Below are 24433 nucleotides of genomic sequence, written 5' to 3'. Positions count from 1 at the left end.
CCTGCTGAAAACTTCTCTGTGGTAGAAGCAACTTGTTTTCACCATCAGATAATGACAGTGTGACTTTGTGATCGCTTAAGTACTGCCTCACACAGGTCCTTTCCTGATCTTCTCTGTGCCAACCTGGAGAATTTCTGATGCCCTATGTTTTATTGAGAGAGAATTGAGGGACAGTGGGAAATGTGGCAACTCCTGCATTGTTTTAAAGCCGTTTCCTTTTCTCCTGGTAGGTCAATGACATGTTTATGTGGCTGGTCCAGCCCTGTTTAGAATTTATTCACCTTCATTGCAAAGCAATCGTACAAACGTCCTCTATTCATCTGAGTTATAGCTTGATGAGACTCTATACTTGTCTGCTTGGTGAGTACCCTAAGCCTTATTCTTTTTATTTCAATTTTTCTTTTTTTCCTGCTGTGTCCCATGACAAGATGCAGATTATCAGATGCAAGGAAATACCAAAGGAATTTCTTACTATTGAGATCATACAACACAAGTCCTTTCTCACTGATAAGTATTAACAATCATTCTTTGACTAGCGTGCAGAGCTTTCTCATTTGGACGCTGCTGTCATTACAAAACTGAACATGGGCTTGTGAGTGTATTCCATATGTTTTGCTTGCTGTTTGCTAGCATCTGAAGAAAAAAATTAGGACCCTTTGTGAATATTTTTTTCTTGACATTTATTTTTATTTGCAAACAGTATTTTATACAGACAAAGTCTGCACTCTGGGTTGGCTTTGTTCCACTGAAGACAATGCTCTGAGTTTGTCTTAGAACACTTTTGCAAAAATGCATTTTGAATTGGGATTTATGGTTATTACTGGCATTTAACTAAAATTCAAAATATGTGTTTTAGATGAAATAAAGCAATCCGAGGAAGAGGAGAAGGAAAGCATGTCTAGTCAGCATATCATCTTGTGGCTGCAGGGGCTTTTCCTTTTTGCTTTGGTTTGGACAGTTGGTGGGATCATCGATGCAGACAGCAGAAAGAAATTTGATTTGTTTTACCGCAACTTGCTAATGGGAATGAATAATGAAAACCCACGCCCTAAAAGTGTGAAGCTTACCAGAAACAATATCTTCCCAGAAAAAGGTGCTTCTTCAAAACTTCTTAAAGCAAGAAGAAAACTTGGCACTTCAAAGGAGAATAGAGTGCCTGGCAGATGTTAAGTCTGCAGCAGAGCCACCATCTGCCAAGCCTTGGGCTGCACAGTTGGGTGCTCTTTCCTGGCTCTTTTAACCAGGAGTAGCATATGCCTCGTAGGTACTCAAACCATGTAGCTGAATCTGACCTAAAATAATTTGGTGATGATAATGGCAGTGGGTGGGGGAGGGTATCTCGAGTACTAGAAAGCCTTCATTATCTCACAGTGTTGGACATCTCACACTAAAATGATTGAAGTTTATTTTTATTCTTTAATCAGTGGGTTTTCCTATGTTGTGTTTTTCAATTAACAGGTAGTGTTTATGACTTCTATTTTTACAAGCGTGGCAGCGGGCAGTGGAGCATGTGGATGGACTACATCACAAAAGAAGAGCAAGTTATTTCCCCAGGGGCTAAGGTTCACATTGATATCTCTCATTATAGAAACTAATTATTTGACTAAATGATTTGGAGGTATAAATCAACTACCTTAGCTAGCGCTGATTCTACTATATTGGGCTTTTTAATGTTTGATCTGCAACATTTCATTAATCTCTGTAGGCTCCTTTTCACGCTTATGTCTTAATTCTGGTACCATCAATATTGAAAGTTCAGCACTGCAAGTAACATGGAGCCCTGAGGTTGGCTGGTGGTTAAAATTTTCTGTAATAGCATCTGATGTTGGGGAAATCATGGTAGGAGAAAGCCAAAGCCTGAATTTCTGTTCCTTCATTTTTGTTTTCTTTGGTTGATATAATGATGTCATAGTATGAATTATTCAGAGAAAGCAAGCAAAGAGACTCACTACTTCTTTGGGATATGGAGAGCAGTACTGAGAGTCCTGGATCCACCTCCATTTCCAAATAGGGACACTCAGATTTTGAATGGCAGCTGTGAACTCATGTAGCACAGCAGAGATCTGCAAAAAATACCTATTCTGCAGATGAAATTTCAAGATAACTTAAGTGATGTTTGTTCAGCTTTTCATTCCATTGTAGTTGCAACTGTCTTGTCTATTAAGTACATGAGAGATGTAAGATTACATTTCATTCTGCTGTCTAAAATCTTTTCTTGATATCTAGTGCACAGCTGCTAATGATAAGTGGAAGATGAGGAAGAGAAAAAAATTTCCATTGCACTGTTCCTTTCCCTTTGGACAGTAGGGGAACAGGATTAAGCCATACTTAACTCTGCAGTTCTCCTTCCGGGCTTTATATAGTGTCTATGAACCATAATATAGATAATACTAGTTGTGCTATTTACTGTACAAACACTGGACAAGAAGTGGGGCCATACCATCTACCAGAACCTTGTTAGAGCCTAGGTTTTCAGAGAAAAAAGTTTTTAAAAAAGGCATTTGTGTAGTTGCTTGCAAATATTCATGTTGATTAAGGTATTAGATGTTTGATTTTCATGTGCTATTTTACTTTCCTGTGTAACAGGTATCTGAGCTGATCATTCCAACAATGGAAACTGCCAGACAAATGTTTTTTCTTAAAACATATGTGGAGCATAACGTCCCTTTGCTTTTTGTGGGTCCCACTGGCACTGGAAAATCAGCTATAACAAACAATTTTCTACTACAACTTCCAAAGCAAAAATACATCCCAAGCTTCATCAACTTCTCTGCAAGAACCTCTGCTAACCAAACCCAGGATATTATTATGTCCAAGCTGGACAGAAGAAGAAAAGGATTATTTGGACCTCCTTCGGGGAAAAAAGCTATAATATTTGTGGGTAAGACAGTTTTTTCAGGGTTTTTATATCATTTTAATTCTGGCTTTAGGCAAAGGAAGTGATTCACTGAGACTAGTAATTTTGGATTGCCTCAGTGCTCTTTGGCTTTTTTCAGGCATCCAAAGAAGGATTAGCACTGCCCCCTGCCGAAAGGTTTCTAACTGTTTGAGTGGTGGTTGTCTTCAGAATAGCGCATAGTGTTGCAGTGTGACACGAAATAAAATAAAACAAAATCACCAACCACACTAAGTTAAACCATCACCTCTAAGTACGCCTACGAAGTATAATGTCATTTGATTCTGGTTAGTTTAATGGGAAGCAAGAATGACAAGACACAACCTTTTTCTACCTCTATTTTAGGTATTTTTTCTTCTTAGCGTTGAAAGAAAACTGTAATTCCTAAAAGCTGAGGTTTTTTTATTCAATGTCTATGTTCTCCGTAGATGACCTAAACATGCCTGCAAAGGAAGTGTATGGAGCCCAGCCACCTATTGAGCTTCTCAGACAATGGATTGATCATGGTCACTGGTATGACAAGAAGGATACATCCAAGATTAATATCATAGATGTGCTGCTTGTTTCAGCTATGGGTCCACCTGGGGGAGGCAGGAATGATATTACAGGTAGGAAATACATTACTATGGCAAGTAGTTATCTAATTGACTGAAGTTAAAAGGCAGTTTCAGTTTTGCTGATGACAAATTCTATGTTTATCTATTACTTGTAAACCTACAGATATATTCACTGGCTGGCTCATTCCAAATAGAAGTCTGTATCCTCAAGGTCAAATCTGTACCTTTTCCAGGGGGAGTTTAATCAACATTAGAAACAATGTTTTTAATGCTGATTAAACTATGAATGGTGAAAATAATTCTAAAATTAGAGAATTGGACACTTTTTCCATTTTCTTTTCTTTGGAAAAGGGAGGGAATACATCTTGCCAAGTCTTTCTGGCAATTCTCTTCTGAAATTGTATCTCCAGCTGCTAAGATAGGCTGTCTGCATTTACTTACAAGCATGTTGCCTGCAAGTCCATGATTCCTCTCATATCACCATAAGGGAGGTTATATTTTCTAATGAAAAAGTTATGTCAGTAAAAGCCCTAATGTAGCTACAGCTACACCGTTATAAGTCACTTTATGCTACTTTGCTTCATATAAACACTAATATAGGTATAACTGTATGTACTCTGAGGAGGCCTTATTAAAATAACTATTCTGACACAGCAAAATTTGTAAAATTTACTAGTGTATAGACTGAATTTTTTTTAGATGAAAGCTGGTAACAAGATACTTGATTTTGTAAAGTTTTCCTGTGTCATATCACAATCAACAGGGTTAATGTGAGCTGAAATTTAAATTTGGGTAATAGTGGCCTTGTTGTAATGGAGATTCATGTTTTTCATATTAAGAACAGTTATTCTAAGTGAAATAGGGATATAAAATATAAACCAGTTTATACTTCATTTGCATCACTGCTGGGGCAGAAATTTGCCAGAAACAAAATCAGGGAGCTGGAGCCAGATTCAAATGTTGTTGTTTGAGTGACAGTCAATCCTAGAATATACTAGCTGAAAGGTGGAAAAATGTTTGGACATTCCTAGATCTTTTTTTGTGTATTACAGGACGCTTCACACGGCACTTGAATATTGTATCTATCTGTTCTTTTGATGATGACATATTAACCAAGATTTTTACTGCAGTTGCTGATTGGCACTTCAGCAAAGGCTTCGAGCCTGTGTTTCTAAGGTAATGTGATATATTTCCTGTAACACCTTTGTCATCTTTTCTCCTGCGATTTATCTTCAGAAGTTAAAATTGTATCTCTCTTCCTTCTTAAGGCTGGGTAAGATGATGGTCCAAGCGACAATGGAGATTTATAAAATGGCGGTTGATAACTTTCTCCCAACTCCTTCAAAATCCCACTATGTCTTTAATCTACGGGATTTTTCCAGGGTTATTAGAGGAGTGCTGCTCTGTCCACACACTCATTTGCAAGTAAGTTGTAGTCTAATTATATTGCTGTAAGAAAAGGCAATGGAAAAAGTAAATTATTTTTATAATATCAGTAAGTAAACATCTCAAAATACATGAACTAGATTTCAGTAGATTTACGAGGTTTAAAATCAGGATAGTCCCTGAATACCTTGCTATATATTTTCTGTCTGTCTCTGAAGGAGACTGCTGTCATTTTTGTTGTTATTACAAATTGTATTACAGTTGGGCCCAGAGGTCCAAGGTCTATCTGTTAAGGCCTGTACATCAAGTCAGACAGTCCCTTCTCTTGAACTTGCAAACTAAATATACAAAAGAAACAAACATGGGAAAAGACTCAGTATCTCTCTTTTACAAATGGCAAGCTCATCAGTGAACAAGACTGAGTAATTTAGCCCTGAGTTTGCCTGTTGTCACAAACTACAAATGAATACTGGTAGATGTATATGATTTTCATCCTTCTATTTTCTCATCCATTTGCAGTAAAATGTCAGGTTAAAGGAGTATTAAAAGTTTTATTTCTGTTGGGGGAATGTTTTTGTTGTAGAAAAAGAACAAAACAGCTACAAGCTAATCAGGGGAAATCTTAGCCAGCAACAGTTTTGGGCAGAGCTTGGGTTAGAGCCCATAAGCCATATCTTTGAAAGATTTATTCTTTACTTTATGTGGGAAGGGTGGGGAGATTTGATACAGTAGAGAAGAATGCTTTGACATGAGAGTCCCAGTTTGTATTGGCAGGAAGGACAAGATGGTAAGTAGGTGAGGAAGCCCGTTAAGTGAGCAGGTGCTGACCCATGTGCTGAATGGCTTGGAATTGAAAGATTCTCACTGAGTTTAGTACAAGATTATAGCAGGGTCCAGATGGACATTTCTATCCTTTTGTTTTTAAACAAATCCTGCCTGAGCTATATTTACCTGTTTTCTTGTATTTACATTTTCAGGATGGAGATAAACTGATCAGACTTTGGATTCATGAGGTTTACCGAGTTTTCTGTGATCGCTTAGTTGATGAGGAGGACAGGAAGGTATTCTTTCAGATGGTACAAGAGACAACATCAAATAGCTTCAAGCAGAGCTTTAATAAGGTATTTTCGGGTAATGTGCTGGGACCAAGAATGAGACTGATGCATTTTTCAGAAATACTTAGGCATTGAGATTACATTAGTACTGGACACATTTTGAATTATTTCGATCAGTGAATTTAAAAAGTATAGATGGTCTTCTATTCAGTATTGAGTATTATAGATATTTTTAGTCAAGTTAATACAAATTACTTCATATCAGAATAATTCATAACTTCAAAAGCATTTTGTGTTGGTACAGAGGACCATGTGGAATAAATATCTTACACAATATTTATCTGTGCTTTTGCTTAAGTTAATATTTGGATGAGCCAATGGGAGCAGTGGGTACTTTTCTGAGAAGCCTTTTGGGAACTTGTCCTATATTTGACAGCAAAATCTCTCTGTGAAGTATGCATATGTGGAAACTTGCATGTCAGCCTACAGCATATTCCCCATTTAGGTGGTTTTTTTGTGGTTTGTTTTTTTCCAGACTAAGGTAATAACTAGGATAGCTGGAAAACAGCGCTTCCCACAGTATTATTACCATGTAGATAAGAATGATTATGACTTTAAGGAAAATAATTCTCTAATAGTGTGAATTATCTGTTGTTTCTTGTCTTATCTTTAGGTACTGAGTCATCTCTCACCTACTGAAAAAATCTCTGATGATAATATTCGCAGCCTGTTCTTTGGAGACTATTTGAAGCCGGAGAGTAACTTAAAAGTGTACGATGAAATCACAGACTTAAAGCAACTGACAACTGTGATGGAACACTACCTTGAGGAATACAACAACGTCAGCAGAGCACCAATGTCCTTAGTCATGTTCCAGTTTGCTATTGAGCATATCTCAAGGATATGCAGGGTATTGAAACAGGATAATGGACATCTGTTGTTGGTGGGGGTTGGTGGGAGTGGTCGACAAAGTGCTACCAAGCTAGCCACCTACATGAATACCTTTGAACTCTTTCAAATTGAAATTACAAAGTCCTATGGAATTAATGAATGGAAAGAAGATGTTAAACGAGTCATGCTGAAAGCAGGTGTTGGTAACAAGAATGTGTCCTTTTTGTTCTGTGATAATCAAATAAAGGATGAAGCATTTGTAGAAGATATCAACATGCTTTTAAATACCGGTGATGTGCCTAATATCTTTGCAACAGATGAGAAAGCTGAAATTGTTGAGAAAATGCAAGGTGCAGCAAGGATGGAGAACAGGAAAATTGAAGCCACTCCCCTTGCTATGTACAATTTCTTTATTGAAAGGGTGAAGAAAAATTTGCATATTGTCTTAGGTCTGTATACAATGTGTTATTTCTTAGAATATTTTTTCTTAGGCCTAGTTTTTTCTGCTTCCTAACTGCAAACAAACATAGGTAACAATCATGTTTTTTTTTTTCTAGCCATGAGTCCTATTGGAGATGCATTTCGGAATCGATTACGGATGTTCCCTTCACTGATAAACTGCTGTACCATTGACTGGTTCCAAACCTGGCCTACAGATGCTTTGGAAATGGTTGCTAACAAGTTTTTAGAGGATGTTGAACTCGAAGATGACATTAGAAAAGAGTATGAGTTTATGTGTCAAGAAACATATGAAGCAAATGTTCGTTCCCTTCCCCCTCGCGCCGCCAACATACTTGATCAGGAAACTGTCCTTATAAATGGACAAAGCTAAGCAACTCTGGGATTTCAGTGCAAGTCAAAGATACCTAGAAATATGTATCTGCTGTTTCTGAAAATCAGGCCATTCTTCGAAAGCAGTCTAAAATATTTCTTATAATGGGGAAAAAACAATTCTGCCTTCACTAACACTAATATAATTTCGTAAGCTTATAGAGTAATTTCTTCATAATTAACATAAAGACAGATTGTATTTTCATAGTAATGTGAAAAAATTTTCTCTAGGGTTGTGTCAATGTGCAAATATTTCCAAGAAAGTGTGAGAGAGCTCTCCATCAGCTATTACACTACACTGCGAAGACACAACTATGTGACACCAACTTCGTACCTAGAATTGATTCTTACCTTTAAGACTCTTCTGAACAGCAAAAGGCAAGAAGTTGACATGATGAGAACTCGTTATCTTATGGGACTTCAAAAACTTGACTTTGCATCTTCACAAGTAAGTTTCAGGTGAAAACACTGAATATGTGCCATATGCATACTTTAGTATGGGGTCTGTATAAGCTGATTAAAACTTATGAAAATAAAACTTATTAAATTCCCTCTTCACTATATTCATGATGCTATTGATAATTTTCTATAGAAAGCCAGCAGGAAAAGTTAGATTATTGCTTAGTCATTTTAAGAAATTGTGGTATGTAAGTTTGGATTATAGCACTTAATAGAAAGCTAAATGAAATTGATGGTACTCATTAAATGCTGAAGGAATAAACCTTATAAATTTCATTATTTTCTCGAAGTCTTACATGAAGAGTTGATGCCTCAGCATCCTAGTACCTATTACCCTTTCCAAAATAGAGCAGAAATTGAAGAATATTGTAAGACAATAATAAACATTAGTTCCTGAGTAGATTCCCAGTAAGAAATTGATCAGGTTCCAGGTAAATAACCCCCTTTTTCAACCCATGTGATCCAGGGATTGATCTTTCCAAGATGCAAAGTAAAGGGGCTTCCAGATACTTGCTGGATGAAGAAGCAGTTTGCAGCTGTTGCTGTCACTAATTCTGTGTTTCCTTCCAAGTTTCTTTTGGATTTTGTTTTCCACCTGAGCAACAAAGGATTATCTGGGGTTCCATAAACTGAAACTGACTGTGAGGAAAAAAATACAATTAATAGATTTATTTCTCATTACTGAATTAAGTGGATCATAAAAAAGCAAGTGTATTGCATGGATGATAAAAAAATTCCTTTTTAAAAATCTAAATAAAACAGCTTTTAGTAAAAATAGGCTAGAGGACTATTTTAATAATTATTTAGATCAAATGTCCCTGTTTAGATTGTATTAATATAGTGTCTTCTGATCTTTCTTCCTAACACATCAAGATGTGAAATGCATGCAATGTTCACCCAAATTTCTTCTTGATTTCCTGTTATGTTCATCAGGTTGCAGAGATGCAGAAAGAACTGACTGCTCTTCAGCCTGAACTGATTCGAACTTCGGCAGAAACAGACAAAATGATGATCCAGATTGAAAAGGAAACAACTGAAGTAGATGCGAAGAAGGAACTAGTGTCAGCAGATGAAAAAGAGGCTAATGAAGCAGCAGCTGTTGCTAAAGCTATTAAGGTAGTGTACAAGGGTTTGAGCCTGGAGCATGATGGGTTCCGAGTCTTTCCAAGTAAATGGGAGTTCTGATGATGTGTTAATGGTATGATCCAAGCTCTTAAAGTAACAAGGTTGCAAGAGATGATGAATGAGATGTTCCTAATGTAAAAAAGGTAAGTTTTGGCTGTTTGAAGTATGACTGTATCTCACAGTACTGCCTAGCTTCCCTTTCCAGTTCACATCCCAATAAGAGCTGTATAGCTCTTATTTCTGTACTAATACATTCTCCTTCTCAACAGATTGAGTAATGAGGTTATACTGTTTCCCAGAGACAGTTGTTTTAGAGTTAGCTGAGGTAATTTGGCATAGCACTGCATGGAGCCCTATTAGGCATAAACTAAGAGATATTGCCATAGCCAGACGTCTGTAGCACAGAATTTCCCGTGGGAAGCTGCAGGATTACTCGATTTTTTTTTTTTTTTTTTTTTTTTTTTTTAACTAGTTGGAAATGTCAGTGACAGATAATATAGGTAATTACTGAGACCTGAGTACATGATAAAGAATTTAAGCTACACAGTACATATTTTTACCTGATCAGCACTGTAAGATTTAACTAAGAACAACTGTATCTAACCTGTATTTTAATTCTCCTTGTCAGACCAAAGAGACTTTGATCTTGAAAGCTTGTCTGGCTTTTTCAGCTATCAGTTTTAATTTCAGCTATCTACTAATTTCTCTACAAACCTTCCCTCTTTCACAATTTGCCTGCACAGTTTAAAGTAGTTTTCTCTCCACGAAACACAATGTTGTGAAGAGTCTTTTTATTAGGTACTTATAAGCAGAGAAGGTTCTCTGAGGCTGTGCTGGAGTGGGGTAATTGGGTTGCAGACCTGGTATTGTATGAAGGCTTACAGGCTTCTGCCCAATGTCTTAACAGGATGAATGTGAAGGAGACCTTGCTGAGGCCATGCCAGCTTTGGAAGCAGCACTTGCAGCTCTTGATACCCTGAATCCTTCAGACATCTCTCTTGTGAAAGCCATGCAGAATCCACCTGGTCCTGTTAAGCTTGTCATGGAGAGTATCTGTATCATGAAGGGAGCTAAACCAGAGAGAAAGCCTGATCCAAGTGGCAGTGGTAATGATGTGGTATTTGTTATCCTTGCCCTAGGAATGCTTGGGGTACTGCTGTGTTAACTGGTGAAGTGCTTCTGATGTGACTGCAGCCATGTGCATTGAAAGTGCATTTTGCTAGTAATGACTTACAACTACACTGAATAGCTAAGAGCTGCTTTTGCCATTGTAGCATATTGCACTTGCTTGACACTGTTGTACAAGCTTTGTAAATATGATCCCAGTCACCAGCACAAAGGTATCTTTTCAACTTGCTTTGACCCAATCTTGAGCTTTGCATTGCCTTGAGGAACTCTGGGAGCTGGAGATGTGCTGTGCACCTTTGCCTGTATTTTCCCCTCTAATCCCTGCACCAAACTCTATCAGTTATACTGGGAGATAGAATTCTAGCTATACCCCTGCCATAGGTGATTACTCTAACAAGCTCTTTCTGTGTGGGTCGTGTAGTTATTGTGGGATTGCAGAGGATTTGCGAGGTAGTAAAGGAAAGAGACCTTTTTCTTTTGCTTTTCTTCTACCTTACGCCCCCACAGTTCAAGCCTTCATAATTGAAAATAAGAATTTTGTAAATGTCTTTCGTCCAAAACTGTCTTACCTAGATTAGGAAGGAATGCTTTCACATAGTTACTGATTTGTCTAATAAACTGTGCTAAGAAAGACTGTATAGTAATTTGTTTCCCTTATTTTGCTTGGTTGATTTAGAATTAATACATAATTAATAAATACGACATAGGTTAGTGAAGTTCCTGTCTGAATTTCTTTAGGTAATGACTTTCCCAAGCTAGTTAACACTGGTTGCATAGTAAAATTCTGTTGCAAAACCATTGATGATAATTCTTCATACTATGTTTCAAGTATTTTTTTCAGTTTGAACATGCATGTTTTAAGCCTGATTTTAGTATTATTTGCAATATAGGTAAAATGGTAGAAGACTACTGGGGGCCATCTAGAAAAATTCTGGGAGATCTGAAATTCCTTGAGAGCTTAAAGACGTATGACAAGGATAATATTCCTCCTGCTACAATGAAGAGAATTAGAGAGAGGTTTATTGATCATCCAGATTTTCAGCCAGCTGTCATTAAAAATGTCTCATCTGCCTGTGAAGGACTATGCAAGTGGGTGCGAGCCATGGAGGTATATGATCGTGTTGCAAAAGTGGTTGCCCCAAAGCGCGAACGTTTGAAAGCTGCAGAAGGATTACTGGACATTCAAATGCAGAAGCTAAAAACAAAACAAGCAGAACTTAAGGAGGTAGTTGATCGCCTCCAAGCTTTGAATGATGAGCTTGACAACATGAATGACCGGAAGAGAGAATTAGAAAATAATATTGAACTCTGTTCACAAAAGCTTGTGAGAGCTGAACACCTAATTAGTGGTCTTGGTGGAGAGAAAGATAGGTGGACAGAAGCTGCACGATTATTAGGAATCCAGTACATAGATCTTATAGGAGATGTGTTGTTATCATCAGGAACTGTGGCTTATTTGGGAGCCTTTACTGTAGATTACCGCCTAAAATGTCAAAAGCAATGGCAGGTCCTGTGCAATGAAAAGAACATACCATGCTCCAGTGATTTTAGCTTAAGTAATACATTAGGGGATCCAGTCAAAATCCGTGCATGGCAGATTGCTGGATTGCCAATTGATTCTTTTTCCATTGACAATGGCATAATTGTTTCTAACTCAAGAAGATGGGCTTTAATGATAGATCCTCAAAGGCAAGCTAACAAGTGGGTAAAAAATATGGAGAAAACTAACAAGCTGTCAGTTATCAAATTATCTGACACACATTACGTGAGGACATTAGAAAATGCTATTCAGCTTGGAACACCAGTCTTGCTAGAAAATATTGGTGAAGAACTAGATGCTTTCATAGAACCCATTTTATCAAAGCTAACATTTAAACAACAAGGAGTAGAATACATGAAATTAGGGGAAAATATAATTGAATATTCAAGAGATTTCAGGTTTTACATAACAACCCGCTTAAGAAATCCTCATTATCTTCCTGAAGTGGCTGTGAAAGTTTGCCTACTCAACTTCATGATTACACCTTTGGGTCTTCAGGACCAACTTCTTGGAATTGTAGCTGCAGAGGAAAAGCCTGAGCTAGAAGAAAAGAAAAATAAACTGATTATAGAAAGTGCAGCCAACAAAAAACAACTAAAGGAAACGGAAGATAAAATCCTAGAGATCCTTTCCAATTCAGAAGGAAACATCTTAGAAGATGAAACAGCAATTAATATTTTGTCTTCATCCAAAGAGTTATCTGAAGAAATCTCTGAAAAGCAAAAAATTGCTTCTGTAACAGAGATGCAAATAGATTCTACTCGAATGGGGTATAAGCCAGTTGCTATTCATTCAGCTGTTGTCTTCTTCTGCATCTGTGATCTGGCAAACATTGAACCTATGTACCAGTATTCATTGATTTGGTTCATTAACTTGTATGTTCAATCTATTGCAAAAAGCAAAAAGAGTGAAGATCTAGAAGAGAGAATTAAAAATATAACCAAGCATTTCACAATAAGCATCTATAATAATGTCTGTCGTTCACTGTTTGAAAAGGATAAGCTGTTGTTCTCCTTCCTTCTGACAGTAGGCATTATGAAGGGAAAAGACCAAATAGATGATGAGGTTTGGCGTTTCCTACTGACAGGAGGTGTTGCTCTTGATAATCCTCACCCCAATCCAGCTCCAGATTGGCTATCTGACAAATCGTGGGCTGAGCTTGTACGTGCATCAGGTCTGACAAACCTCCACGGACTAATGGAACATGTAAGAGAGAATTTTTCAAAGTGGAAACTAATATATGACTCTGTAAGACCGCATGAAGAAGCCTTCCCAGATGCGTGGAGCACACTGATGGGGTTAGATCGCATGGTTATTCTCAGATGTTTGAGACCTGACAAAATTATTCCGGCAGTGCAGGAGTTCATTGTGGAAAATATGGGAAGAACATTTATTGAACCACCGACTTTTGATCTCGGAAGAAGTTACAGTGATTCAAATTGTTGTGCCCCTTTGATTTTTATATTATCACCAGGTGCTGATCCTATGGCAGGTGAGATTGGTATTAAAAAAATCTCTTTTTATCTGGTTAAATGTCAACTGAGTGTGACTAAACTGATAATAGTGTAGGCCCCTTCATTTGATCTTTAAATTGTCTTTAAAGTACAATACAGCAATGATGGGATATCAAACATTTGCATCTGCCCATATGTATACAATGATAGTAAAATTGCTAGAGGGTGGAATGAATGTAGTGGTGATGAAATGTCTAGGTCTCTGAGCAGCAATTTAGGGATCTAACAGCTTGTAACATCCAGACCAGTTAATAATTTATGCTTGTGTTACAATTCTTTCAGTGGGTGTTTGGGACTTGCCCCAGTCTTTGTTACAACTCCTCCTCCAGAAAGTTTCCTCCCTCTCAGTTACTAATTAAATGGTGTATATGACCACCCTTAAAAACACATCTGTTAAATGTCCTTTAAAAAATAACCACCCAGATTATTTTTAAACCTGGTTTTCTGCCAAAAGAATTGTAATATGGAGCCATACCATAAGGACGTATTTCCAGGAGATGCTGGTTTTGATGGCAAAGCTGCAGGGTTATTTTTAACCAGATCTAAAGATCCAATTTACAGCTTAACCCCCATAAACAATTGTACCCGTGCAACAGAGAGTGTAGAGAGCTGCAGGCTGGAACTGAGCACTCAGGGCTAAAGGAGAGGACAGGCATTTAACCTGATTAGTATTTTGGGGTTGTTTTTTTTTAGTATTACTTTATACACTTGAATTTTAGCATATGCTTCAGAAACACAGTGACTGATACAGCATTTGATACTACTTCTGGGTTGTTGAGGTGGTTTTTTTTTTTTTTTTCAATTGAGCAAAATATTTGTTGACTTCTGCCCCTTTAATTACTTTTTACATTATAAAAACTATGAATATAACATAGATCTACTTTCTAATAGACTTTGTCTTTGTTTGCATGTGTGAAACTTGCCATCATAGGTTTGCTAAAATTTGCTGATGATGTTGGCATGGGAGACACAAGCATTCAAACTATTTCGCTTGGACAGGGCCAGGGCCCAATAGCAGCAAAAATGATTTATCAAGCTATTACTGATGGAACCTGGGTAGTGTTACAAAACTGCCATCTTGCAACTAGCTGGATGCCTGCTTTGGAAAAAATCTGCGAGGAAGTTATAGTGCCTGAGAATACCAATGATAAGTTCAGGTAGGAGTTTTACTATTTTACTCTTTTAAAATGGGAGTATTTCTTGTCTGCTGAAGACACGAGTAAAAAGAAGTGAAACTTCTTTTGTGTGAACAACTAAGCATAACATTCATATTGCTTATGTGCAGTGATAAAATAAAGATACCTAATTAGGATGTCATCTTTTCTACCTGTCTAAAATAATCTACTTTATGCCTGCACTTTAGAACAAATTTAGATGTTATCAATATAGTTAAGCAAGTAATAAAACTTAGTCTTCTGCGGATCAATATTGAGGATTTGTCAATATTGATGATTTTTTGATAATGTGCTTTTTAAAATTCTTTTCAGATTGTGGTTAACTAGTTATCCATCAGAAAAGTTTCCTGTTAGCATCCTCCAGAATGGCATCAAAATGACGAACGAGCCTCCAAAAGGAGTTAGAGCGAACCTTCTTCGATCATACCTTAATGACCCCATCTCCGACCCTGTGTTCTTTAGCAGTTGCCAAAAGCCAGAAATGTGGCAAAAACTGCTGTTTGGCCTTTGCTTTTTTCATGCTATTGTGCAGGAAAGGAGAAACTTTGGCTCACTGGGTAAGGTTTAGATTATTTTGCAGGTTGTTTCAGAAAGATTAGTAGTTTTGAAATACATTATTGGAGCCTCTCTGTAAAATGGCAGTATTGTTGTTAGCAATATTACAAGAGTGCAATCTGTATTGCACAGAACACAACAAAGTTTAAAAGCTATTATTTGCAGGGATTCTTACTCAGGCAAAGCTACTCTTGAAGCTACTAAAAATGTTACCCTGGGGGAGAACTAGAAAGTACCAGTTTTCTGAGTAAATATATTATACATTAGTTACATTAAATTATAGCTTACTAAATTATTAATTTATTCTTACTAACTACAGTAATTTATCCATCAAATCTAGTTCCATTTTAAATTTTCGTAATTAAAGATGTGTCTTCTTCAATTCTGCTTTTGTTATTTATGTGTACACTTTGTTTTAGCAAAGCTAATGCATGTGTTTACTTGGTGTGAAACTGAAATCTGTGTAGCTGCAGTGAGTTGTTCATAACACAGCAATGAAAAGATATGTATCAGTAAGATTTGTGGTTGAGCTTTTTCTATAATCTTAAAATATTTAGAAAACTGTATAGAATTCTGATGTTTTTTATAAAATGCAGAAATGTATGGAATAATAGTTTCCATTTTTATAACTATGTGGAACTTAGGCTCTCCATTGGTGTACGTGAAGTTCTCAGCCTTCCATTCCAACTGAATCTGCCTTTGTCATAACAGTAACTGCTATGAAATGTTATACTTTGACTGAAAGCCGCTGTCCTTATTTTCATAGGCAGCTGCTAGAATAAACACTAGTCTGCCAGGATGAAGATACTAATTTATTGCTTGAAAGTAAAAATATAATTTTTGTAAGTGACAAAGAGGTAATTTTCAAAAGCAGCATCTACTGCTTAATGTGACCAGCTGTCTGGGGAAAGAAGGATAGTTGCAGCAATAGGCCTATTTTTTGGTTTGCTGAAGGTTTTCTGAAGGATTCTCTTATCTGAAGTGTTCTCCTAGTTGTTTTTTATTGTACCGTTACTCTGAATGTCATATACGAGCATTAATAGATGGGCAGATTGATTAAAAATTAAAATCAATCAATGAATTAAAATTCCCGTTCTCATCGTCTCCAGATAACAACAGATTAGCTGAAAGCACTGAGCAGGTCTGTGTTCTACTTCAGGTAAAACATAATTTTTCAGGAGTGTGTGTTGCCAAAACGCCCGTGTTTATGTTTTAATTATATAGAATGATGGTAGTAGTGTCTTAGGGTACAATATTGTTATGGAGTCATATTCTCCCTTGTGCAATAAACAGCCTGGTGAATGCCAGGGCTGCTTCTTGGTACTGTCTGGCAGCTGTTATCTTCAGCTCTGTAGTAGCAGTATAGTACCAATACCATCATTTCCTAAGCATGGTTATCAGTACAATGCACCATTGCTCTGTATATCTTTTCTGAATCAAACAGGTTGGAATATTCCATATGAGTTCAACGAATCTGACCTCAGAATCAGTATGCGACAGATCCAGATGTTTCTGAATGAATATGAAGAAATCCCATTTGAAGCTCTGACGTATCTAACAGGTACAGGCATTGCACCCTCTAACATGTGTTGACTTTGCTAGCACTTTCAGCTGGTATAGTGATAAACTGATAAATGCTTGACAAATGGAGTGGATTCCATTCAGGTTTACTTTCTTGGCCTTCCACATACAGACAAGTTGGATCCCGAACCCTCAGATGTCATTGCTGTCTAGGCTCATATATAGCTAGAATTACTAATGGTCCAGCAGACCTCCTAGTCTTTGTTTCATATATGTCAAATAAAAACATCAATGGCCTCTGTTTCACCTTAGCTGATCAATGTGATCCTGACACAGTAAGCATTGGCAGTTTACCAGAGGATGTGATAATACTCATCAGTTTAACGCACAAGGTGTTGACCTGTGTAAATAAATTGGTTGCTGTGGCTATTCAGTTCTCTTTCTCCAGAAAGATAGCTGCTTCTTGGCACCTCCTTTGTCAACCTTATAAAGATCATCCCTGATTTTTTCTAATATTATGATTAGCTTTATGAAAAAGAATTTAGGGAGTCAGGATTAAAGTAATAACTGTGAGCTTTTAGCTGTTTTCTGTACTTTATATCAGTGTAAACCTCCGCTCATTGCTTGCCCATTACTTAAATCTCTCCAACCCCTTCTGCACAGGTATATTTGTGATCCCCTGTTTTCTACTGTATACATACATAATCAGGTTAAGTTTGCATGAAAGGAACAAGACAAGGATCAGCTATGTAGCACTGTTCAGATTTTGACAGTTCTAAAAATTCTTACTACTGGGAACTTCAAGCAAAAGAGCTGTCATTTAAAACTGTCATGAAATTATTTACTCTGTCATGAGTAGCAGTTTCTCAGACCAACTCATAGTGTTCCTTAAACTTTCCATCATCAAGACACACAAATTTGGCCCATAGTTCCAAAGGTGTTAAAGTGCCTAATTTCCATTGATGAATTGAAGTATAGGGCCTAAAAACTTTTGAAGATCTGGAGCTTCAGAACTTCAACTTACTGGAGCTATACATTACTGCAAAACAATTTTTCATCCTGGTTTTCTTTGTCCTTTCCCAGGGGAATGTAACTATGGAGGAAGAGTAACAGATGATAAAGACAGGCGTCTTCTCCTGTCCCTTCTTTCCATAGTCTATAGCAAGGATATAGAACAGGAAAAGTATATGCTTGCACCTGGAGATGACTACTACATACCACCACATGGTCCATATGAGGTGAGAAGATAATAGATGTAAATTCTCTCTGAGTTATTGGGAGAAGCCTTATCTACACTGTACTTTGATATGCTGAATACAACAAATAGAAAATAAAAACCGTAAGATCACAAAGCCATGCCAGAATGTATCTTATGTATGAAATATGAATCTGGTACTTAATATCTAACACACCCCAATGGAGATGTAGTGATCATCTAGTATTCTGATGTTTGTTGATGCAAAGAGCCACCCCATGCAGCTTTCAGTACAGTTCTGGAAAGCCAATAGGAGTCAGGCTTCGGGAATTTGCAGTGTACTTCTGCACCCTCTTGAAACCACTTTTGCCTTGAAAGCAGTGATCAGGATGAGGAGGTGGAATGGCAGGTATATACTCAATTTTCATCTCCTTTTTCCCTTCTACCAGCTGCATAGAGATAATAAATGTGCTCAAATTCCACCTATTTGTGTAGCCTGCAGTTACAGGGATGATACATATGGCATCCTACCCTCTTCTGTGACTCCTGCCAGCACTCGTTGTGTATTTCTAATGTACATTCCTTTCTCTTGCTTTCTTATGCTACTTACATGAGGGTGGTAGGAACAACTCCTCAGTCAGTCTTTGAACCATTCAAAACTTTTATATTTATCTCTGTGGATGGAGTAAGTCAATTCCTGGATGCATTTAACTGGGAACTTGTGTTTGATTGTAAATGGGAAAGTTCTGTCCAAGTTGGGTTTACTGATCATTTATGAATGTATCATTGCATGATTTCTGGTATCTAAATGTTTTTTTTACAGTCTTACATTGAATACCTACGAAGTTTACCAATTATAACACACCCTGAAGTGTTTGGGCTTCATGAAAATGCAGACATCACCAAGGATAACCAAGAGACTAATCAGCTTTTCAGTGGAGTGCTCCTGACTTTGCCTAGAGAAGCAGGGGGAGGTGGCAAGTCCCCTCAGGTAACTGGGGAAGAAAGATCAACTTGCACTCTGGAAAGGTGTCCTTTCCTGTCACGTCCTAAGTCTCAGAGTAATCCAACACCTCTCATCACATGACTGTGGCATTAGGAGTAGATGTGAATGTCCCTGTAGAGAAGCAGACAGATTTGGCATAGAAGAACCTTTAAAGATGGAAGATACCCTAATGACTTTTAATTCAAATAGGTTAATATCACACAACCCCACCTGGTTCAGTAGAACATGTAGTTTGAATAGGAATGTTGCTTTCATATTTCGTGTTTTAAAAGAACAGTGAAGTGCTTCAGTTATGAATTATAGTTAGAGCACAGTTAACAATCACAGTTGGTAAAGCACCTCAAATCACATCCACCTCTAGACAACTTTAAAGTATGACATTTAATTCCAGTCTACAAATTCCAATGATGGAGGTTCATGCACTGGCCTGACTTCATCCAGCAGTGGTTCTACAACCATCCCTGCCATTCTCACTAGGGGACAGACTCCAGCATACCAGGAAATGATATCAAGTCATTCAACCATCAGGCAAGCAATATAAGCCCATTAGAGGCAAAAGTCGTCTTCCTGGTGAAGTCTGTGCTGTAATGGCACTTCCAGTCTATGTTATTACTCATCAAACGCTTGTTTTTTGAAATACGTCTGCTTCAGTTTCTACAGTTCCAAACATGTAACTGTGTGTGTGACTTGTGTGGCACAAAGAAAGGGGGCAGTTTGGCAGAATGGAATCACGTGGACACAAACCTCACTGTCATCTACCCCTCCATGGGACCTGGTTGTGAAGATGCTGGGAATTTCTTTCCTGTCCTCGCAGCTCAGGTTACTCAGGCCAAATCCATACTCCTTTGAGACCTAGATAAATGACCTTTCAAGCCCCTCAGATTTTACATCTTATATTTTATACACAAGTGGATTCTTGAAAAGTGGAATCGATCGCGCCTCATTTCCTGGTTGTCTAGTGATTGTATTCTTTGATGTCTAATGTGCTGTAGGTAGAGCTTCTCTTGTGGCTGGGGTATTCATATGGTGTTCCCATCATTTTTCCCATGCTGCATACTTTGTCTTTTCCTTCATTGTAGCAGTAGTAGAATCATGCTTGTCTGCCCTGCTGCCTGTTTCCTTAGAAGTTGCCTAAAACCTTTTTGCAAATTAAACCGAAATTACTAACAAATACAAAATTATTGAGAAGGGAAAAGGAGCAAGGCACATGCAGAGACAGACAGGATGATGCACAAAGAGAGTAAGAGCATGTAAGCATATTTCTTTAGGAAAATGGACTAGAATACCTATTTGGTTATACAGAAAAAATATAAAATCTATAGTGTTTTGTGGAATTTATTGAATAAAAATAGGCAAAAAAAAGGGAAATTCCTCGTTCACTGCAAACTTGTGATTTCAGGAAACTGTTGAAGATTTGGCGCAGGACATACTATCTAAATTACCAAGTGGCTTTGATATTGAAGAGGTTATGAAGGTATATCCAGTACTTTATGAAGAATCCATGAATACAGTTCTTAGGCAAGAACTAATTCGATTTAACAGGTATGGCTCAGTCTTTTGTGTAGCACTACTAATACTGAAATATGCTTGTGTTCATCACTGCTAGCTACTCCCAAGCCTTCAACAGTTGTAAGCTTTTTACAATACGTTGTTCTTAACATGGTAGATTCTGCTTTGGAGAACCTTTTAAAAAGACTTGAAAGCTGCAGCTGACTACCTGAGTATAGAAATAGTACCTATATTCTTGGAGTACGAACTTAAATCAGATTTGAGTTTGTTGTGTTGAGATAGGGCAGCCTACTTTATTCTTTTTAAGTCATACCCAAGCCCCAATATTCACAACACACTATGTTAATTAGTGTTACAATCTTTAAAGCTCTTGTCACTTGATTTCCCTTGTCTAGAATGGGAATTTTCACTATCTTTCATTTCTCTGTCTGTGTTTTTTCTTTGTTTGCTTTTCCGAAGTTAAGTAGGAGTTTTGGTAACTACAGGTGAGATAAGGAATTTCTGACAGGACATTTACCAACTTTGATCGGCCCTTCATTCAAGTTGGACTCAGAGGTCTTTAGCCAGATAGTAAGAAGTAAATAATGAGATGAAAATTTCTTTTTTTTTTATCTCAAGGCTCACTGAAGTTGTTCGGAGCAGCCTCATTAATTTAGGCAAAGCCATTAAAGGCCAAGTGTTGATGTCATCTGAACTTGAAGATGTTTTCAACAGCATGCTAATGGGAAAAGTACCATCAATGTGGGCTGCCAAATCTTATCCATCACTGAAGCCACTGGGAAGTTACGTGTCTGATCTCTTCTGTCGTTTGGTCTTCTTCCAGGTATGCTACACTGAGACTGACAGGTCTAAGGACTCGGTAGTTGAAAGCTGAATGGGTAAAATGTGTATCAGTACTGTTCTCACTCAGCAGTACCCTTATAGCTCCAGATTGTGAACTACTTGCACATAGTTATGACCAAATATATACTGCATTAACAGCATTGGAATTAGCTGGGCAGTTGCTCAGCAGGGTGAGTTGGGAGTATAATCCTTTGGTGCTAATCCACTGCTGCATTTGGTAGTTTCCATTTTTCTATTTCTAGAAGATGCATTTTACTTTGCATTGGTGCCTTAATGACTTCCCTGCTCAAAGGACACTGAACCAGGTGTGAGAATGCCTTAGAAACAGTGCATAACAGGCACTATTAAATTTTATATATGTGACTGTAAATCTCTTTCAGGTTTAATAAAAAGTGACACCACTTCCACACACTTTTTGAACAAGCTATTTTATTCTTTACTCACCCTTCCATTATTTCCCCTGCACTCTTAGTGCTCTCTTTAAATTACTTAAAATTTCAGATGTACCTTAAATAGCTGAGGTACTTGTACTTGTATGGAATTCCATAAAATCCTGGAAAGAAGTGTCTGAAAGATTTGTATAAGCAGCAGTTTCCTGTTTGCTGGATCAGAGTACCATATGGGCTTCTTCTGACTCCGAATGGCTTAGAGTCATGTGGGGATATTCTGCCCTTGCCTTGTTTTCCTACTGCCTTTGTGATACCCAAAAAAGATACTGGCCCAAGATCTCCTCATCTGGCGTCTTTGTACTGGAATGATTTCCTCTACTAGGATCTGATATGTTGGCTGTAGTGAGTGCCCTCACAGTGATCGGTGAAGATACTACGTAAGAAAATTTGGCCTTTTTTCATGTTAGGAGATTGGTGTTTACAAGATTGTAAAAGAGGGTATATTGATAAAAATGTCCAAATTCAATCATTTTTCTTTTTTTTGCTGGCTAGTATCTATACTTACCAAAATATGCTTATGCTACTTTATGAAATTTTTTTCTCAGTAGCACTGAGTTCTGGTTGTTTCAAAATGAGTGATTTTTGTTGTCATCATAAATAACTGACTTCTGTGATTTGTTGTCTCTGAAAAATACAGAACTAATGGTAATATCCAGAGGATGCCATCAAGGTTTAGATCTCATTGTGTTGTTTGAGTGTATCTGAAAAGACATCCCTTTTCTAGTGAATTGGCACAGTGAAGCCACAGAATGTATTTTTTCTTACATTTGTTTTTTCTCTCCATATTCAGGATTGGGTCATCAATGGGCCACCCACAGTCTTTTGGCTCTCAGGATTCTTCTTCACTCAGTCTTTTTTGACGGGTGTTTTACAAAACTATGCCAGAAAATACACCATCCCAATTGACCATATTGGATTTGAATTTGAGGTAAGAAAAGGCAGAGGAATTTTGTTTTTCTTGAACAGCTTGAAGCACGTTCTGGGGCAGCAAGGAATAGAGTTTTCAAATGAAAAGAAATTTTATTTAAAGGAGTGATTTCAGACTATCACTTATAGGATTTAATATACTCCAGATAAAAATAAAATCAAGCAATGGTTTAATCGTTCTAGGTGATGAAACAGGAACACACGATGGAGAAAATGCCAGAAGATGGGGCTTATGTGAGAGGCCTTTTTTTGGAAGGTGCACGATGGGATAAAGAATCCTTGGTAATTGGCGAATCACTTCCAAAAATCCTTTATGATTCTTTGCCTATAATTTGGCTGAAACCTGGAGAAAGTTCCAGATTTTCTCATATGAACATCTATTCATGCCCTGTATACAAGACAAGTGCAAGAAGAGGTGTCTTATCCACTACTGGCCACTCAACCAACTATGTTCTCTCAATTGAACTCCCTTCAAACAAACCCCAGAAACACTGGATAAACCGAGGTGTGGCAGCATTATGCCAATTAGACGACTGAGAGTACGCAAGTCAAAACACTCGCATTTTGTTATTAAAAGATACACTTTACTTCCCAATGGCTGCAATTTCTTTTTACTTTTTGCTGACTTCAAAGCAGCTCCCAATTTCCTTTGGTTTTTAGCCATTATCAGCTACTGAGCAAGAGTGAGTGAAAATAGAACACTACAAACAGAAACTTATCGCAAAGGTCTGGGCTTTATCTTGCAATAGATCAGAATGAGCAGAATTCCCGTCAAACTGTGCGCCACCCACATCATGACAAATCTTGTGAAATCCTAATATTACCACCTAGCTGCTAACCATAGGGCTTTTTTTTTTAATGAAATTGGGCCCAAAGAGTTTTGCTGCTGATTTTAATGGGAATCTAATCCACAAGTCTTGCAAATAGGACTCTGTGGATTTGCCTACTACTTCTGTGTCCCAGGAGTATGTAGGGCAAGGAGGGAGGAGATGAGAATAGTCTATTGTCAACATGTAAAACCAATCCTCAGCTAGAATGAACTGCCAGAGCTGTATTATAAAACTATAGTAACTGACACTCCTTGAAGATGTGCCTCAGAATTTCCATGGAAAACTTCTAGACAGTACATGCATTGGGAGCCTGTCATTTCTCAGAGCAGTATGCTTGTCTCATAATTTTTAAACTTTCTTTATTTCAGTATTATTTACCTACATATCCCAGGTGCCTGATAAATGGAGCTGTTTCCTTTCTCCCATAGTCTCATTTTACTTCCTCATCTTGCCCTCTTGCATGTTGGACTAATAACCACCCGAAATTTTGTACTTGTTTAAGCCCTTTCATCAGAGAAGCTTAAAGTAGCTTGCAAACATTAATTAAAAATAAAATAGCCTGAACATCTTCAAAGAGCTGTGCAGTCATTAACTAATCCCCACAGCATGCCAAGAAGGTACTAAAGATGGATCATTAGACTTGTTGTGTACACAGTACAAGAGAAGCACAAAGATCAAGGCAAACATCTAAAAAAAACCCCACTGCATAAACATCCACTAATTTGGGGTCTTGTATTTTTTTTTCATTACCCAAATTGCAGCATTTTAATGACTTGCTCGAGGCCTCACAAAGTCAGAGATGTAGCTATAATTCTGCAATTCCCAGTATCCTGCTACAATTATTAAGTGATGCTGCTACAACTTATTAAAACATATGGTTCTTGTCATAGGAATTTCTGTTGTGCTGTGCTTAGTTGCTATAGGTGAAAAGAGTGTTCATTATTGTTTTATTAACTGCTGGTTTGTTTTATACAGACATTCATAAAATAGTAACTTTTAAGAGTGGTAAGATACAGGTAAGCAAGAAGTGTTACAGGTGTA

At 37.5% G+C, this 24433-nt stretch overlaps 1 protein-coding gene across 1 annotated transcript in view; it reads left to right on the top strand.

Moving 5' to 3' along the window:
* The window catches only part of DNAH3 (dynein, axonemal, heavy chain 3), a gene marked incomplete at its 5' end in the record, with an annotated part of 48101 nt that extends 24947 nt beyond the window's left edge, over positions 1 to 23154 (top strand). The window contains 23 exons of the mRNA XM_009586865.1: positions 231 to 360; positions 857 to 1093; positions 1459 to 1562; positions 2587 to 2881; positions 3325 to 3504; positions 4506 to 4629; positions 4722 to 4878; positions 5817 to 5960; positions 6568 to 7234; positions 7343 to 7508; positions 7848 to 8064; positions 9009 to 9191; positions 10108 to 10306; positions 11219 to 13360; positions 14314 to 14539; positions 14870 to 15114; positions 16557 to 16673; positions 17717 to 17871; positions 18652 to 18819; positions 20234 to 20376; positions 20962 to 21166; positions 22426 to 22563; positions 22746 to 23154. Of these exons, the coding sequence (XP_009585160.1) occupies positions 231 to 360; positions 857 to 1093; positions 1459 to 1562; positions 2587 to 2881; positions 3325 to 3504; positions 4506 to 4629; positions 4722 to 4878; positions 5817 to 5960; positions 6568 to 7234; positions 7343 to 7508; positions 7848 to 8064; positions 9009 to 9191; positions 10108 to 10306; positions 11219 to 13360; positions 14314 to 14539; positions 14870 to 15114; positions 16557 to 16673; positions 17717 to 17871; positions 18652 to 18819; positions 20234 to 20376; positions 20962 to 21166; positions 22426 to 22563; positions 22746 to 23099 (6696 nt within the window). The remainder of the gene's footprint in view (positions 1 to 230; positions 361 to 856; positions 1094 to 1458; positions 1563 to 2586; positions 2882 to 3324; positions 3505 to 4505; positions 4630 to 4721; positions 4879 to 5816; positions 5961 to 6567; positions 7235 to 7342; positions 7509 to 7847; positions 8065 to 9008; positions 9192 to 10107; positions 10307 to 11218; positions 13361 to 14313; positions 14540 to 14869; positions 15115 to 16556; positions 16674 to 17716; positions 17872 to 18651; positions 18820 to 20233; positions 20377 to 20961; positions 21167 to 22425; positions 22564 to 22745) is intronic.
* Positions 23155 to 24433: the final 1279 nt, after the last annotated feature.

Source organism: Fulmarus glacialis, unplaced genomic scaffold (assembly GCF_000690835.1).
Source record: "Fulmarus glacialis isolate BGI_N327 unplaced genomic scaffold, ASM69083v1 scaffold2281, whole genome shotgun sequence".
NCBI classification, from domain to species: domain Eukaryota; kingdom Metazoa; phylum Chordata; class Aves; order Procellariiformes; family Procellariidae; genus Fulmarus; species Fulmarus glacialis.
Note: the sequence above shows the minus strand (reverse complement) of the source record. Positions and strands in the feature narration are given on the sequence as shown.